At 35.7% G+C, this 18,368-nt stretch overlaps 1 protein-coding gene across 4 annotated transcripts in view; it reads right to left on the bottom strand.

Moving 5' to 3' along the window:
• Positions 1-18,368, bottom strand: part of EPS8 (EGFR pathway substrate 8, signaling adaptor) — a 194,974-nt gene that overhangs the window by 52,621 nt on the left and 123,985 nt on the right. For all 4 annotated transcript variants that reach the window (XM_086714001.1, XM_086714002.1, XM_025930157.2 and 1 more), the window contains 5 exons: positions 18,263-18,342; positions 16,294-16,370; positions 7,091-7,158; positions 5,643-5,804; positions 3,724-3,873 (listed from right to left, as the gene is read on the bottom strand). In XM_086714001.1, the coding sequence (XP_086570127.1) occupies positions 3,724-3,873; positions 5,643-5,804; positions 7,091-7,158; positions 16,294-16,370; positions 18,263-18,321 (516 nt within the window). In that variant the 5' untranslated portion in view covers positions 18,322-18,342. Of the gene's footprint in view, positions 1-3,723; positions 3,874-5,642; positions 5,805-7,090; positions 7,159-16,293; positions 16,371-18,262; positions 18,343-18,368 lie in introns of those variants that run through there.

Raw genomic sequence — 18,368 nt, 5'->3', positions numbered from 1 at the left:
GAAAACTATAGAAAGCTTATGAAAGAAAGTGAACAAGACACCAAAAAATGGAAAAATATTCCATGCTCCTGGACAGTTAGAACAAATATTGTTAAAATGTCAATACTACCCAAAGCAATCTACATTTTCAATGCAATACCCATCAAAATAACACAAGCATTCTTCACAGAGCTAGAACAAACAATCCTAAAATGTGTATGGAACTAGAAAAGACCCAGAATAGCACCAAAGCATGAAGCATCACAATCCTGGACTTCAAGCTGTATTACAAAGCTGTAATCATCAAGACAGTATGGTACTGGCACAAAAGCAGACACTCAGATCAATGGAACAGAATAGAGACCCCAGAAATAGACCCACAAACGTATGGCCAACTAATCTTTGACAAAGCAGGAAAGAATATCCAATGGAATAAAGATGGTCTCTTCAGAAAATGGTGCTGGGAAAACTGAACAACGACATGCAGAAAAATGAACCTGGACCACTGTCTTACACCATACACAAAAATAAACTCAAAATGGATGAAAGACCTCAACGTAAGACAGGAAGCCATCAAAATCCTCAAAAAGAAAGCAGGCAAAAACCTCTTTGACCTCGGCTGCAACAACTTCTTACTCAACACGTCTCTGGAGGCAAGGGAAACAAAAGCAAAAATGAACCATTGGGACATCATCAAAATAAAAGGCTTCTGCACAGCGAAGGAAACAATCAGCAAAACTAAAAGGCAACTGACAGAATGGGAGATGTTTGCAAACAACATATCAGAAAAAGGGTTAGTATCCAAAATCTATAAAGAACTTATCAAACTCACCAAAAAAACCCAAAGAATTCAGTGAAGAAATGAACAAAAGACATGAATAGACCCTTCTCCAAAGAAGACATCCAGATGGCCAACTGATACATGAAAAAATGCTCAACATCACTCATCATCAGGGAAATACAAATCAAAACTACAATGAGATACCACCTCACACCCGTCAGAATGGCCAACATTAACAACTCAGGCAACAACAGATGTTGGCGAGGATGTGGAGAAAGAGGATCTCTCTTGCACTGCTGGTGGGAATGAAAACAGGTGCAGCCACTCCGGAAAACAGTATGGAGGTTCGTCAAAAAATTAAAAATAGAACTATCCTATGACTCAGCATTGGCACTACTAGGTATTTATCGAAGGGATACAGGTATGCTGTTTTGAAAGGGCACAGGCACCCCAATATTTAAAGCAGCACTATTGACAATAACCAAAATATGGAAAGAGCCCAAATGTCCATCGATAGATGAATGGATACAGAAGATGTGGTATATATATTACAATGGAGTTATTACTCAGCCATCAAAAAGAATGAAATCTTGCCATTTGCAACTACATGGATGGAACTAGAGGGTATTATGCTAAGCGAAATTTGTCAGAGAAAGACATATCATATGACTTCACTCATATAAGGACTTTAAGATACAAAACAGATTAACATAAGGGAAGGGAAGCAAAAATAATATAAAAACAGGGAGGAGGACAAAATATAAGAGACTCAAATACAGAGAATAAACAGAGGGTTGCTGGAGGGGTTGTGGGAGGGGGAATGGGCTAAATGCGTAAGGGGCATTAAGGAATCTACTCCTGATATCATTGTTGCACTATATGCTAACTAACTTGGATGTAAATTTAAAAAAATAATAAATTATTGGAGCATCCAGGTGGTTTAGTTGGTTAAGCGTCTGACTTCAGCTCAGGTCATGATCTCACAGTCAGTGAGTTCAAGTCCTGCATCGGGCTCTGTGCTGACAGCTCAGAGCCTGGAGCCTGCTTCAGCCTGTCTCAGAAAGGTGAATAAATGTTAATTGATAATTAATTGATTAATTAATTTAAAAAACTGAAGATGCCCAGGAACCCTGAATTTCCTACGAGGGGGGGGACTATCATATTTCTTTTTGGGGAGGGGATATCATATTTCTAAGAAAAATTTTACTACAGAAGTGGGCAGAAGCATTGTTTAAAATCCTCTAATAAAGAAACTTGAAAAAAATAAAAAGAAACTTTATAACTCAAAAGTGATGTTGCAACATGACCCATATAAAAGAAACCACATCATACTTCATTGTGTTTATATTTTCAATGTCTCAAGGAAAAAATGGCCTCATGGAGAATATGGCACTAATGAGTAAAAACATATAGCTGCATATATGGTACTTGAGCTTTTAGTTACATAAAACAATAATTCAGTAAATGTTTCAGACTCCTCAATACTACCATCCCCTATTGGATAAAATAAGTCCTTTATCCTCAGAATTGAAATTCAGAAACTCTACTCAGCACAGTAACTATTAGTTTCAGGGTAAGTTTTAAAACACTGAGGTAAAAAAATAAAAAATAAAAAATAAACATAAAAAATAAAACACTGAGGCAAACACCAGATTTAAAATGTCTTTTAGCTTAGTCCTCTGTTTTCAAAATGTTTTAATTTTATTTCATTATAATTTCATTTTTCCAGAGAAAATATACACTTTCATACTAATTTCATACTTAACAAATCTAACCTTGCACATTTTTTTTGTTTATTTATTTTGAGAGAGAGGGAGAGACGTAAGGGCAGAGACAGAGGGAGAGAGAGAATCCCAAGCAGGCTCTGTGGTGTCAGTGCAGAGCCTGATGCAGGGCTTGAACTCACAAACAGTGAAATCGTGACCTGAGCTGAAATGAAGAATAGGAAACTTAACCAACTGAACCACCGAGGTGCCCCTAACCTTGCAAAATTCTTAATGCCCTTTATGACTTTCAAAAGGTACTATATAAAATTTTGATGAACATCACATATGTAATCTACCTAATGCCACAGTTCAAGTAAGGTTTTTAGAAAGTCATCTAAACATAAATTAAAAAAAAAGAAAATTATAAAATATCCTGATGACAGTCTAATTTATCTATCATGTCAAAAAATACAGAAAAGATCAAGTGACACTTTATGCTAATCTCCCAGCACTTCTTTATAAGATAAAAATTACCTGTATGTTTTATAATATAAAATCAAAGTGATAAATCACTGCCTTGACAAAGCACCAATCAACTCAACCCAAAATGATTTCCCTTTTGGAGAAATAAACTCATGAAATAAAGATATCAAGGTTGATGATAATTTCTAATGTCCAACAAAGCACTGCAAGTTATAATCATTTGAAAATTACAGTGTACTTTGAAATACAAATCTTAAGGATATAGCATGTTTTTACAGGTAACTGTGCTTAACCACTTTCACATTACCACTTGGGGATTACATATCTTGAGCAATTATTCAAGACACATAATTAAAATTAACTTTATATCATGGGAAGTGTCTAAGTGTTTCATCGCAATAATCCATGTTTAGTGCAGAATAAAATAAGATGATATGATTACTTACTGTCCATGAAGTATGATTCTTGAAGAATCAATTTTTAATTATAAGTCCAAGTAACTCAATGAAGAATTAAATATATTATCTATGCCTGCTTTTTTTTAATAAGTAGAATGCATCTTTCTTTCTTCTTTCTTTCTTCCTTTCTTCCTTTCTTTTATACCACTCTATCTACTCTTTATTTCCTGGAAGCCCAAATACATACTAAGGTATTTGTTTTCCTTACAAAATCCTAAGAAACTAAAAATCCACCAGTCATATGACGGCAGTAGATAATCCAAAAGCTGTCAGAACATCTACTCAGAGGGGAAAAAAAAATACACCATTCATTTACCTTAATCTCATCACATTGGAAAAGATGAAGATCTGGCTTGTTCTGAGTTGGCTCTTTGCACACCAGGGCAAGAACTGAATCATAGTTACAGGAATGCATCACAGCTTGGCAGTGCTGGATTGTGTTTAAAGGAAAATTCTCTAGTTCATTCTATAAACAAAGTAAAAACTTGTCTTAATTTTTATCGTATAAATATAATCGATTCCACAAAGACCTCTTGGCACTGTACACATCATTTTTAAAGTGTGTAAATCATACTGACAGTGAATACAAGTAAACACCTAGGATGGAGAGGATGAGTAGATACAAGGTGACAGCAGAAAACAAGGTGGGGCCAGGTGACTGGGAGAAAAAGCAACAAAAAGGAAATATTTAGCAGAGGAATGCAGTTATCTTCTTAATAAACAGAAGAAATACTGAACTTAATAATATTGACTTCCTTAGGTTATGGAGTGGAGATGATGCCTTTAAGAGAAAAAGAAGTAAACTGAGGCCTCTTTCCAAGATTATTCCCCATCTTACATGGTATTTTTTCCCCTCTGGCTATATAGTGTCAGAATTTTTTTTTACTTGAACATTGAACAGTAATACTCAGTCATACACAGAAGTCTCTATCTTCTGTGATCATAAATGTGGGGCTACATATAATACATCATTTGTACATTTTTTTTATTTCAATGAATCTCTCAGATGAAAAGATTAAAAATATCTATATTTATTTATTCCAGCCCAAAATATCAAACAGCTGGGCCAAAAGGATCTCACTAAAAACATATATTCTTCAAAGTGATTAAGATGTTCGGTAGTATAAAAGTGAATACTCTTTAACCTATCAATAGCCCACTAAATAAAATACTGATAGATTAAATAATTATTTCTTAAACAAATGAACTTTCTGTTCACAATCAGAATTCTGAATTTCATGAGATAAATTTAAAGTGTCTATTGTTAGACTAATGCCTTTATACAAATAGTAAGTGGGTCATGATGGGAGAAAGTGATTTTTTTAAGTAAAGAAAATACAATATCCCCGATAAATAAATTAATAAAAGTAAAAATAAAAAGCATCAACTTTTATTACAGGTGGCACATATACACATATATCACACCATAGATTCATTCTAAATTCTGATTCCCTGACATCCAGCGAAGGCAAAACAAGAAATACTGGCTCATCAGAATAAAATGCAATTTCTCAGAGTACCAGGGAAATAACAAATTTTCTTTCTTTGCAAAGGTTAATTAAATAATATCCCTTCCCTAGAATTACTTGAAACCATGAGGATCGGAGAGGCATTCAGTTGCTATTTTCTCACGGGGTACGATGGATGTGACTGGTGAAAGAAAGGGCAAATTGTACTCCAAGTCCCATCAGACAGAATACGCTAAAATGATTACAACAGTTGTATTCTTTACCTTCACAACTCAAGTGCTTCTTAAATGATGGGGCTCAAAAGAGTGCTGTTTCAGGAGCTCCAGCATCTTACCCGCCAGCCTAGTGCGAAATAAAGGTGCCTGCTACATGGCTGGGGAGAAGTGAATACGTACACACAGACACACCTCGTCATCCCAGGTCACTCATTTCCTGGCATATGGTTTGGCCTAGCAAGCAATTGATAGATGTCATAAAGGCCCAGTGGGGGCCTTGCTTCAGTGCTCTGAATTGTTTTTGTCACTTCCTTCATCTCATCGTTTGTGGTTTAAATAAAACAACAGAACAGGGATCCCTGATCTTTAGTTTCAGGAACTGATTTTGTGCATGATGTGTATGCAGTATTATATTTCTTCTTTCAAATCACTGACAAAATATTTTATTTTATCCAACTTTCATCCACTTTTATACAGTATGACCTGCTTGTCAATGTAAATACCTGTGGAACTTTCTTACAAGTAAAATAGTCCAAATTTTACAAACTTACCTTTGATTCTAAGTCAATCAGGCTCACAGCTCTGTCATCCACTTGAAGAATCATATCTTGAGTCCACACTTTGCCCTTGGCATCAAGCAATTTCAGCTTCCTTATTCCATCATCCACAGTTATCATTGCATCTTTCCGATCCAGAACAAAGGTAGTCAAGTGCTTATGATTGACAAAAAGGAAAAATATATATAATGCTCACAGTCTCTTAGTACACGTTTTCCAAAAGAAAGCAATGGTAACCTCATTGAAGTCGGTGAGTAGAGTGGTAAGGAACCAACACAAAGCACCTACAACTTCATGGCTATCTTACTGAGATAATAAAGTCAAGCCAGGTTTTGTTGAATAGAGGCAACAGTGCCTTGAGTCATAAAATACCTAAATCTGCTTAATACTGAGCCATGTCAAGCTACATAAACATAACATAAATTCCAAACAGCTTAAATAACATTCTCTTAAAACCAATCCCTCCCGTTTTATTTCATTGTGGTTACTTAAGTGCTGAATACCAGCAGGGAAGCTACACTGCAGGTGGAAAACTACAGACGTTGATAAATGAGAGAAGTAGTTGACTACTACTATAACAACTGTCAAAGTCTTCATTGAACTGAAACAAAATTTTAAAGTTTATTTATTTTTGAGAGAGAGAGAGAGAGAGAGAAGAAGAAGGAGGTGGAGGCAGAGGTGGAGGCGGAGGAGGAGGAGAAAGGGAGGGAGGGAGGGAGAGAGAGGGAGGGAGGGGCAGAGACAGAGGGAGAGAGAATCCCAAGCAGGCTCCAGGCTGTCAGCACAGAGCCTGATGCAGGGCTAGATCCCACGAACTGTGAAATCATGACCTGAGCCGAGATTGAGAGTAGAAGACTTAACCAACTGAGCCACTCACACATGCCCTTAAATAAAACTTTAAATCTAATTAAGCATGCTTGCTATGGGTAGAAAACTGAAAATAAGAGCAATTTAAAATTTACTCCCTACTTAAATATTTTCTATTACAAACAAAAGTCACTAAATAGATTCCACTCAAGAGCAAATATAGCTTAACAGATAACAACACAGGAAACTAATAAGAAAACACTGTTTAAATAGGACTACTAACGACTTTAGGTAAAATTAAAAATAAAACCAAACCACTCCGTGAAACCACCAAAGGCATAAGTTCAAGATTCTATAATATAAAATAGAAGCCTTTGTCCTGTTTTTAACCAAAACAAGGCTGGCAATAATAAATGAGTAGTTATTTTAATTTACTCTCTATGAAAATAGACCCCAGACTAACAAGATACTTTGATATTTTACATCTAAATTTTGCAAAACTCTAAAAGAAAAAAGGTGAACACAATTCATAGTACATCATAGGAATACAATAAAACATAATTCTGATTTTACTACCAAATTTGTATGTCCCTCAAGGTTCATTCTACATTTTAGCAAACATCAAAACATCTTACCTCAACACGGTATTGGGATGTGTCGGACACGCTGCTGACACTGTCCCGGGCATAACTCTTCCTTTGTTCTGAAAGAGAAGTTGAAAAAGCCATTATGTACCCACTAAGAGGCTAAAGCTTGTGTACCAGGGCCTTGTGACCATCTCTAAAACTAGTCTAGCTCACGTATAAGTATAGCAGCTGACAAGTCACTGTTGTGTGGTGTATCTGAAAACACTCATTATTCACATTAAATGAATAAGCCACCAGAAAGCTTATTTAAAAAGAGTTATTTAATTAAGGGCTTTATTAATCAGATACCTACTCTTTGGCAAAAAAAGACGAAAACTGGCTTATAACTCTCATTTTTTAATGTGTTGAGAACACAACAGAATTGCAAATACTGTCACAGATACTGTATTCTGTGAGTTAGACTATATTATCAAAATAATGGCCACGACAAGGAACATCTCCTTTCACAACATCCAAACTATGGAGAGTGTCAGAGGAGATTCAAAACATGACTCAATCATACCGAGTGCCATTAAACAGTCTCCACACAGCTACAGAACAAACAAACATGATGCTCAAAACTGTAGATATCAGCTGTTAGAAAATACAAGAAAGTCAGGTGGAAAGTTACCACACCACACTATTTAAAAAGCAAAAATAAACCTTTATTTTCTTTTGTATAATGCTGCAAAACCAAAATAAAATACAAAATATTTTGTACATGTTACTTTCTAATCAAGGAATTTGCTTATTTGTAAATTCAGAGTTGCCCTATTTTTCCTAAAGCAGAATGCTATGATGAAAAAGAACCCTAAGTAGGAACCAGGAGATTATTGACTCTAGCTTTGGCTCCGTCACTAAGCAGGACACTAAATTTGAGCAAGGTGCTTAGCTCTGGACCTCAGCACTCTTATTGTAAAATAAAAGGGTTAAATAAGATCAAACCTCAAAACTCCTACAGTACTAATATCCACACACACGCACACACGCACGCACGCACATGCACACACACACACCACACGCACACACCCCTTAACTTTCCTGATATCCAATTGTTTTTCAAATATAAATATGTTTCTTTCAGTTGATATGAAACCTCTAGACCTTCCTACAACTTCAGAGGTTGAAAAGTTCTGCTGAACATGAACTCAAACCAAGTACAAAATATAAAGCACATATACAGATCAAGAATGTTAACAGAATTTTTTTAAAACTTTGATAAATTCTTATTTCATAATATATATGAAAGTGATTATCTTTTCATTTATATTTATCTGAAACTGAGATGAAAAATACCTATGTCCTTTATATTACATCAGTCTGATATTATTCTGATATACTCTATTTTTGTTTTTGCAGCATTAAAGTTACTTAATAGAAACAGACACACTACAAAATTCAGTATCTGCTACCTTTCTTTTTTTGTTTGGATGATGACCTGAAGAAGTATGATCCATCCGTTCCTACCAAAACAATGTGATCAAAAAGAAAGATCTGGTTTCACCTTAAATTTTCTACTCCAATATACAAAACATAACCTTCACTTACATGACTATAGTCTACTTATCAAGAAAAGAAACAACCATGATTCTTCTGATTCTTAGCTGAGAATTAATCAAGGTGAGATATTAACAAATAGATAACTGTTCTCAGGAGAACCACTGAAATACAATATGTAACTGAGGAACATTTCTGACAAAAGCACTTTTAGAAATAATTACTATTTCTTTTTTTTAACTAAAAAATGTTTTTTAATGTTTATTTATTTTTGAGAGACACAGAGACAGTATGAGCAGGGAGGGGCAGAGAGAAAGGGAGACAGAATCCGAAGCAGACTCCAGGCTCTGAGCTGGAGGCTCAGTTCCAGGCTCCAGCACAGAGTTCGATGTGGGGCTCGAACCCACAAACCGTGAGATCATGACCTGAGCCAAAGTTGGACGCTTAACCAACTGCACCACCCAGGTGCCCCAGAAATAATTACTATTTCTAAATAGTGTTGTATGTTAAGTGATGAATCATGGGAATCTACCCCCAAAACCAAGAGCACACTGTATATACTGTATGTTAGCCAACTTGACAATAAATTATATTTAAGAAAGAAAGAAAGAAAGAAAGAAAGAAAGAAAGAAAGAAAGAAAGAAAGAAAGAATCACTATTTCAGAATCACTAGTTTATCATTTTCTAGCACAACTCTCTAAGGCAGACTCAGAACATGAAGGTGGTTCTGTTTCCTGTGGTCTGACCTAGACAGCAAAAGAAATGGCAATGGTTGCCATGGTATCCAGTTGTGATATGGCAACCCCAGGACATTCAAATGCTTCACTGAGTCTTTCAGATAAGTGAAGCCCAATGGCGTGTTTTGTAATTCAAGTTTCTCATTATGAAGTAGTAAGAATTTGTTCTCCCTAATTTTCTAACATAGTTTTTTAATCCCATAGAAGCTTATTTTATAAGTACAATAGAAAAACACTGACTATTCGATGATATTTGTAAAAACAAAAACAAAAACAAAAACATGACATTAACTGATCACTCTGATTGCCTGGAAGATAGATGTTATTTCGAATATTCCACATGAAAAATCCATTTTAGAAATTCTTAAACTGCTTTCTCTCCAATGCTACACAATAAATAAGATGTATGTGTTATAAGAAATTACCTTTTAAAGACCCTAAAAATATATAAATGCCACGAAACGGATTTATAAACAAACTAGTAGTTCCAATGATTTAAGTCGATGAATAAATAAAGGTTAATATTAACATTTTAATAGGAAATTCTGAAAGAAGGTTCCTAAGAGGCAATTATGGTACATTTCTTTTTTTATGAGAATCATATGTACTCTCAAATACAGTCGTAAATAGTAATCATGCTCCTAAGCTGAAAATCTCACCAAAAGCCTTAAAAAAGTATGAGAAGTCTAAATAAAGTCTCAATGATACTCCAGATAAAGCCTCTAATGATGTTCTCCACTTTTAAATTTTTTTTTTTCAACGTTTTTTATTTATTTTTGGGACAGAGAGAGACAGAGCATGAACGGGGGAGGGGCAGAGAGAGAGGGAGACACAGAATCGGAAACAGGCTCCAGGCTCCGAGCCATCAGCCCAGAGCCTGACGCGGGGCTCGAACTCACGGACCGCGAGATCGTGACCTGGCTGAAGTCGGACGCTTAACCGACTGCGCCACCCAGGCGACCCGATGTTCTCCACTTTAACAGTGGTTTTCATCCCTGGCTGCACACTAGAATGAACTTTGAAAAATAATGCCTGGGTTCTGCTTGCTAGAGATTCTAACGTAGCTGGTCTAGGGTGCAATTTGGGCACTGGGATTTATAAATGGCAATTCTAATGGACAGCCAAGATTGTTCCAAAATCTGTACAAAGGCCAACTCATCTACTACATGTTACCTCTTTAGGTTGAAAACTTTTCTTTCCTAATTAAGAGCGTAAAGCACAGCCAAATAGTACATTAAATAATAACTGAATAAATCTGGCAGCAGAGTATTGGGTTTCTCATATATAGGCTGCTCAACTCCCAATATAAAAGCCTCAGTTTCTGTCTCCTTAACTTTCTCAATCTGAGTCAATTAAAGCTAGGAATAAACTACTTGATTGTAGTACCAATGGTTGTGGTTTTACTGCTTTTCTCACTTGCTTTTACACCGCAGAACAGAACATACAAACCCACAGAAACAGAATTAGGTGAATTCAGTGACCAATGATAAAAATTCTTTACAGGCTTTTTTTAGCATTATTGAGTTGATATGTTTTTACAGATTTTTTTAGCATTATCAAGCTATTATGTGATAATCAACTTGCAGATCAGGAACATTAAATTCAGGTTTCATAAGACATTGAGTGATTAGGATATATTAATATAGGTTCATCAATAGTAACAAACACACCACTCTGGTGGGGGCTGTTGACAGTGGAGGGCTATGCATATGCGGGATGATAGATAGGAAATCTCTGTATCTTCCACTCAATTTTGCTATGAGCCTAAAACTACGTCTCAATTAAAAAAAAAAAAAACAGGTAGCTTTCATTTAACTCTTCAATTAGTACAATGGCAACTATAACAACATGCAGGTCTGAATATTTAAATGCAATTCCCTTTTGTCTGTATTGCTGTTTATATACACAGCAAAATTTATAAGAGCTAATATCCAGAAAATTTTATTTTCTTTTTCCAAAAATTAAGCATATCTTAAAAAGTAAGGATTTTGCAATTAAAAAGAAAAAAAATGTAACATAAAAGCAGCTGCTGAGTGGGGCACCTGGGTGGCTCAGTCGGTTAAGCATCTGACTTTGGGTCAGGTCATGATCTCACGGTTTGTGGGTTCGAGCCCCACGGTGCACTCTGTGCTGACAGCCTGGAGCCTGCTTCAGATTCTGCGTCTCCCTCTCTCTCTGTCCCTTCCCCTACTAGCGCTCTGTCCATCTCTTTCAAAAATAAACATTTAAAAAAAGTAACTAAAACCAAAAAAAAAGGTCATTTTCATAAAACTGCATTATTTAAGAATGAATTTTCCTGGTTTGTCCCATGAGGAGAAAAGAAGTTTAAAATTTTCAGATAAGGTGAAGCACCAGAACACTCTACGGAACTGAATTTTGACTCTTAATTGCCCGACTTCCTGATAATATATAATCATGAGCCATGTGCTTCATAAGAATTAAAAGAAAATCGTTCTTAAAAAAGAATATTTAAACGTTTTCTCCAAGTAAAATACACGCTGTAAGTGATGCATGTGGAGAAAAGAGAAATGGGCTTTAATTCGTGAATGCCACCTGAAGGTGTAAGAGATTGCTTGGGCTTCAATTGTGACAGTTACACAAAGAGACTAACTCCTAGAAAGGGACAGGAAGAGAAGAAAGATAGGTACAAAAAGTAAAACATATGGGGTATATATCTATTAAGACAAGTGCTATATTCAGAAATCTTGCTATGAGAAAGAGAAGGCAAGTGCTATGCAAAGATACAGAAAAGTTTACAGTAAAGTCAATTATACAGAAGCTATACGCTTTACAGACTACTTACATTCAATTCTTACCAGTACCTCCTGGAGAAGAAAAAAGAAAAATAGGACAAACACAAATATATTTTCCTCCTTGCTATCTTTGCAAAAAAGTTCACACTGAAGGCTAGAATGAGACTTAAGAGGGTGCCCGTCTATCATACTTATCCAGTACTACTTGGACTCCAACAATACAAATCTTAAAATTACTATAAATGTTGGTAATGACAACAAAATATTGCTAACTGATGATTCTGTGAAACTTGAGTTTTTCTGGATAGAGGATGACTTTAAATACCTGATTATTACAAATGGCTATATTACAAATTCAGCAATATCTAACTTAAAGAGAAGTTACTTTCCTAGGAAGTTCAGCTATTCAGAACACAGCAGAGCCCACACTTAAAGAAGTCCTCTGAAGGGCGGAGAGATGTCACGACGTCGACACATCGAAACTTGCACATTTTAATATGTAGACTTTAACAAGACTCTCAACTCCCCACTCAGAATCTACTTACTCTACTAAAGATATTCTATCTAGCTGATCAGCCCATACATATCAGAAGCAATGTTAGAAGAAGGCACATTAACAACAGGGAAAAGTGACGGGTATGGTACACAGACGCACAGAAAAGGCAGCCACAGATATTCAAAAGGGAAATGATTTTGAATGATTTGGCGTAAAGGTAAAGAATAGAGCTTCTGAACACATGACAGTGCACAAGCTAGTGTGCATTGATGACCCTCCGAAGCATCGACAAGAGATTACAGGCACCACACCCTGATAGAAGGGAATGTTTAATATATTTTACAAGTACGTCCCTTAAAAATGATATTAAATTTTAGTGCTTAAAGACTTTGACAAGCAGGCTAACTACAAACTGTACATATCTACAAAATTTTCAATTCCCTGATAACACTAGCCAAATGAAATGTTACCGTCATGCGGTATGTGGAGGAGAATGAAATTAATATTTATTTTCTGTTTATTTATGTTGTCAGGGACTTTAGTGATGCAGAGCTTCTCACATACTGGCTCTGAAATTTCTTATATCATAATGAAGAAATGGCAAAACAGGGATATTACACTGCAGTATATTTTAACTACTTTCCTTGAATAAAATTACACATATCCAAAAGAATCAAAATTTATCATCATAATTCTATAATTGACAATACACTTACAGGATTTATAAAAAATATTTCTGGTAATATCTGGAATATAAGCTTAAAAAATATGATGAAGATTACCACGTGATCCTGTCCAAGTTTCACTGTAATTATATACCGTATGTATGACATCAAAACATCAAATTTGAGGGCCTTGATTAATCTGAGCACCCAGGACAAAAAATAACTCTCCTACATTCCCCCTCAATGCCATGACAGACTCGTTACTTCTGTTTCCTCATATAAACTCATTACCACAATATTATCATTTCTATTTTATAGATGAAGAAACGGGGGCCAACAGGTAAAATCACCTGCTCAAACTGGCAGTGCTTTGGTAGAAATGCCATGATTCAGCCCCAAACTGCTTGGCCTCCAAAACCTATGATGCCTCTCTTGAGACAGAAGTTCCTAAGTTACTGAATCAGTCTAGGAGGCACACTATGGTGTCAGATCTGAAAAGTGTTCTCATGAGAAAGACAAGCTGCATGAAACTCTAGATGCAGTATCTAACCTGTGGCCGGTGTATGAAAAACAACGGTCATTACTGTACATGTTCCAGTGCACTAAACAGTATCGTCACATCCCAAAGAAGTTCGTGTACCATCCACAAAAGAAATGAACTCTTGATTTACTCAACTGGTTTAATCATTGTGAAAAGAAAAAGTGTTCAGAAAATGCATACATTGTGACAAACTACATTACAAACCTCTCCTTTACCACCTCCCATTAAAAAAAAAAAAAAAGTTGAAACTGGGAGGCTAACCATTCTATATTAACTAACTACAGCTGGAACTCCAACTTATTTACTGAAAAAGATTGTTCAAAATCTGAACATATTTCTTCCCTGTCATTCATTCCATTCATTCCATGGGCATTGGACTTAGAGCCCCTTTTGGGAGGGAGGGGTGAGGATTAGATACCAGGAGGAATGAAACATCATCCGTAACTTCAAGAAACTTAAAACCTGCTTACTTCTAAGCCAAACACATTTGCTAAGTCTTCTTTCTTCTTTGACTCTTGGATTCCCTCCATTCTTTCCCTCTCTTTATGTCCTCTGTTTTACCTATACACTGTTCATTTTTGTCACACTACACAAAGTTGTCACATTTTCTCACAATCAAGATTTTTAAAGTTATGTGACTCTGACAATCACCTCACCTTAGAAAGGAGCCTCAGCTTTCTCTATATGTAAAACACAGAAATTCTTGATTCACAGAAATTCACTGATTAAACCTGAAGATTTTCAATCCCCAGATCTACACTTTTATGAAGGTGCTCCTAACACAAAATAAACATTAAAATTTGAGGTGAATTCCACTTTTTTATCCCTTATCCCTTTCTTAGCTGAGAACAGACTTTTGGATCTACAGTATTTGTGAGATGAGCAATAATACTCTTTCTCCTTAACAAGTCTCAAGGCTATTGTTTAGATGTCTGACTTAACCTGTTTCCATCCACACTCATCATATCCATCCTCAATACTGCTATGAGAGTGACCCAAGACAACAGAACTATTTTTCCTCTGACTAAAAAACTTCAGTGACTAGTCATTCCCCATAAACAATGCTCAACTTCCTTAGTATGATTGTTCCTACTGTGGCCATGTTTATTTTTCTAATCTTATTTCCCAGTGTAACACCTCGCACCCTCCAGTTAAGACCAAACTGTTCGCAGTTCATACATTCATTACATTCATTCTGCCAGTATTTTACTGAGCGTAAATTATACATCAGCCCCTGTGCTATGCTTAGGGAATCCCAAAGTAAACAAGGCAGATATGGCCCAATTTCACAGAACTTACAGTCGAGTTTATAAAGGACTCATACTGCTGTTTATGGTACTCTCCAGCCTCCCAAACGCCTGGAGCATACTACTTACATTTCAGACTTTAGCTCAAGGCTCAAGTCTTCTATGAAATCTCTTCTGACTACCGCCCCTACCCATGTAGAAGAAGTGACCACCCCCACTGCACCTCACACGCTGCCATCCAGGCTTATTTAGCTCTTTATTATAATGATGCATTTACTAACCTAACCTCACCAAAATAATGCATAATGAATATGTGTCTTATTCATCTTTGGAATGACTGAATGGTCATGGAAACAGACACTATGAAGACCTTGGCCTGGCTCACAGAAGTACCTAGACTACCTACCTAGAAATAAAAGCCTGAAGGAATTCAGTATTTTATTTTTGCAAAAACCAAAAAGTCATAAAAACCCTTCTTTTTCAGTTCTTTCAAGTCATTGTCTAGACTGCAAGTCCCTTAAAGTCAAGAACCATATATTACTAGCTCTGTTCTGAGCACATATTAATTATAAAATACGTATTTGTTGAATATATTCTCTGGATCTACTATTCACAACTACTAGGACATAATACTGTTCTTATTCTTTATTGTACAATAATAAAAGCCCAGACAGACCCTGTGAAAACAATGCATTCCTAAACACATGTAGTATATGTCAGGAGTCTTCAATTTCTTCTTAGTAATGACTTCTATTTTATACCTAAGTTAAAAAATATATTATTTACATATGAGACAATCTAGAGAGGACAAGGGAAGTTAAAGGAGAATCAGGGAGAAAGCCTGCTGGTTTTGTAGTGCAGAGAGAAATAATGTAAGGACTGTTCCTCATACTATAGTGCTACCCAAAAGTTCAAGAGCTATAAGGAAGAAGTCCTGTCAACTGTCAGCCTACAATCAAATGGATCAGTCATGAAGATCAACAATCATATCACAAATAATTGGCCAGGAAATCCACCTAAGGCATTGATGCCATATAAAAGACTCCTTAGAAAACACTATAATACATTTCGCCTGTGGCTTTAAATTATATGACAGTAAGCAGAAGTCACAGCTTTCGTAGCTTTTATAAAAACTCTTTTTTAAACAATCCTAATCTCTCACTACTTCACTCCAATTAATATAAATGAGGCATGGATTCAAATTATAACTTTGAAAACCTCGTTTGTGAAATGTGGTTGGAAATAGAATTATACCTCATCAAATAAACAAACATACCATAGAGGGCCTTTGCACTTGTTCTTGAACCGTGTTCTCTGTCCATCTGGGAAAAGGTGGGTGATGATCCGTAGCCACTGTAATAAAAAATGGTCATGGTGCAGGGTTAAAGTCCAAAGTAAGCAATAAAAATTCAAAACGACAAATAAAAATTCCAAGGTACCATAATCACCGTGAGTTTTTTAAAAACATACAGAGTTAATGATACCTAGGCGTCAAAATGAGCCAGATCCTGCTCTGGTCAAGAAACAGAACATGAATGACACTACCCTGATGTAGACTGAGGCAGATGTAAATTATAGCCATGTCTTAAACTTGAAGGCAGAACCTTAGCCAAAAAGATTCAATAAGGTTGAAACTATCTTAGAAGAGTTTAAGAGTGCCATACTAAATCGAGTTGTGAGCAGTGATCCAGTTATAAAAAGTACTAAATGACTCAATTTACAATGGAACAGACATTATTTTCATAAAAATTTAAAATGCAAAATAACACTTTATCAATAAATTTGACCAGCTTTGCCCTATTTCTAGCCTCCTGTTACTAATATGTTAGGTGAAGTAAACATATTATTTGAATTTTTAAAATTCATTCAGTAAACATTTATTAAACCCTAAAATCTAGAAGAATAAGGATAATGGCAGGGGACAGGGTTCAGCTAATAGAACAAGTAAAACAGTTACAACAGAATGTAACATCTGGATAACACTAATAGATTTCATCAGGATGTCCAAAAACACTTTACCGCCAAGTTGGCATTTCAGCAGAATATAAAAGTTTGGAAAGAAGCTCTACAGATGGGTGGAGAATTAAGTGAGGAAAAGGCATGCGGAATTGGCTCAAAGACGAGCCTGGTGTCCAAGGGAAAAAAAAAAAAAAACGTATCTAGTGGGGTATGCATAGAAGAGAGGAATGGCTTCAGACATACAGAAGGCAGACAGAGGGCTTAAGAAATAAGAATTAAGTTTTTATTCTCTAGATGGAGTATGTATATATTAATACAGGGAAGTGACATGATCAAAAACATTTTTAAAGAAAATAATCCCAGAACTAATGGCAAGGTAACCACGTAGAGGGTGCTGCAAAAATTACGGTAGGAAAAAGGGCCTTAAGTAGGGCTAGAATAGAAAGAACAGAAGAAAGGGACAGAAATAAGAGTTCCCTAATAGAAGAAAATGTTATAAATTCACGATTAAATGGACATTTGTTGTAAGAAGAAGGAGGAAAACTGAGAATGTGGTCAAACTTTCTGGCTTGCATAACTGATGGACAAGGTAAACATGGCACCTGACAATACTCGCCTGGTGTCTCTTACTGGCCAATTATAAAGAGATTTGCAATAATCTTTACAGAGAGAAAAGATGAAGTATAACTCTTTACAAAGGGAGTAACCTGTGAATTCTGAAAAATGACTGTATACCACAATGGCCAGTAGAAAATAACAACAATATTAACCATGATATATAAGGGGATGGCAACTTAAGCCAGGGTTGTGATTTCAAATTATACCTGAAGCCACAGGGATAGTTCTGTTTGCTTGTCTGGTCTTTTTATTTGGTTTACGTAGTGATAAGTATTCTGACAGATTGGACTAAGAGACCTTTAATTCTCCTCAAATGCCAATACTTTATAAGTCAAAATAGTAGAATGCTCCAGAGAAACTGAAAGCTCTGAAGCAAAGAACATGTTTAACTATGGAAAACAATAATACATAAAATACCTAGAACAAAATGTCTTCTATTTGATCACTGTCATTGAGGTTGATGTTACTTTACCATCTTTTTCTTCCTAGACACAGTAAACTTTTAATACTATCATACCTTAGTATTAGAAAGAGATTAAATATTAATGAGGAATAAACTACATAAATAAGTGGAGCTAGCTAGTCCTTTCGTTAGAAACATAAAACAAAGCCACCAAATCAAATCCAAAAAGATCCCCAACAAATTAAATATAAATCTTCCAACCTACTTCATTTGAGATGGATACATTCCAAAGCCACTGGGATGATTAGAAATATGACCATTCATTGTGGTTTTCACTCCTCTGTTCTGAAAAAAGAAAGGTACATAGATTA

Source organism: Puma concolor, chromosome B4 (genome assembly GCF_028749965.1).
Source record: "Puma concolor isolate L17-30 chromosome B4, mPumCon1.1.hap2, whole genome shotgun sequence".
Lineage (NCBI taxonomy): Eukaryota > Metazoa > Chordata > Mammalia > Carnivora > Felidae > Puma > Puma concolor.
The sequence above is the reverse complement of the archived record's forward strand: the minus strand, read 5'-3'. Positions and strand labels throughout refer to the sequence as shown.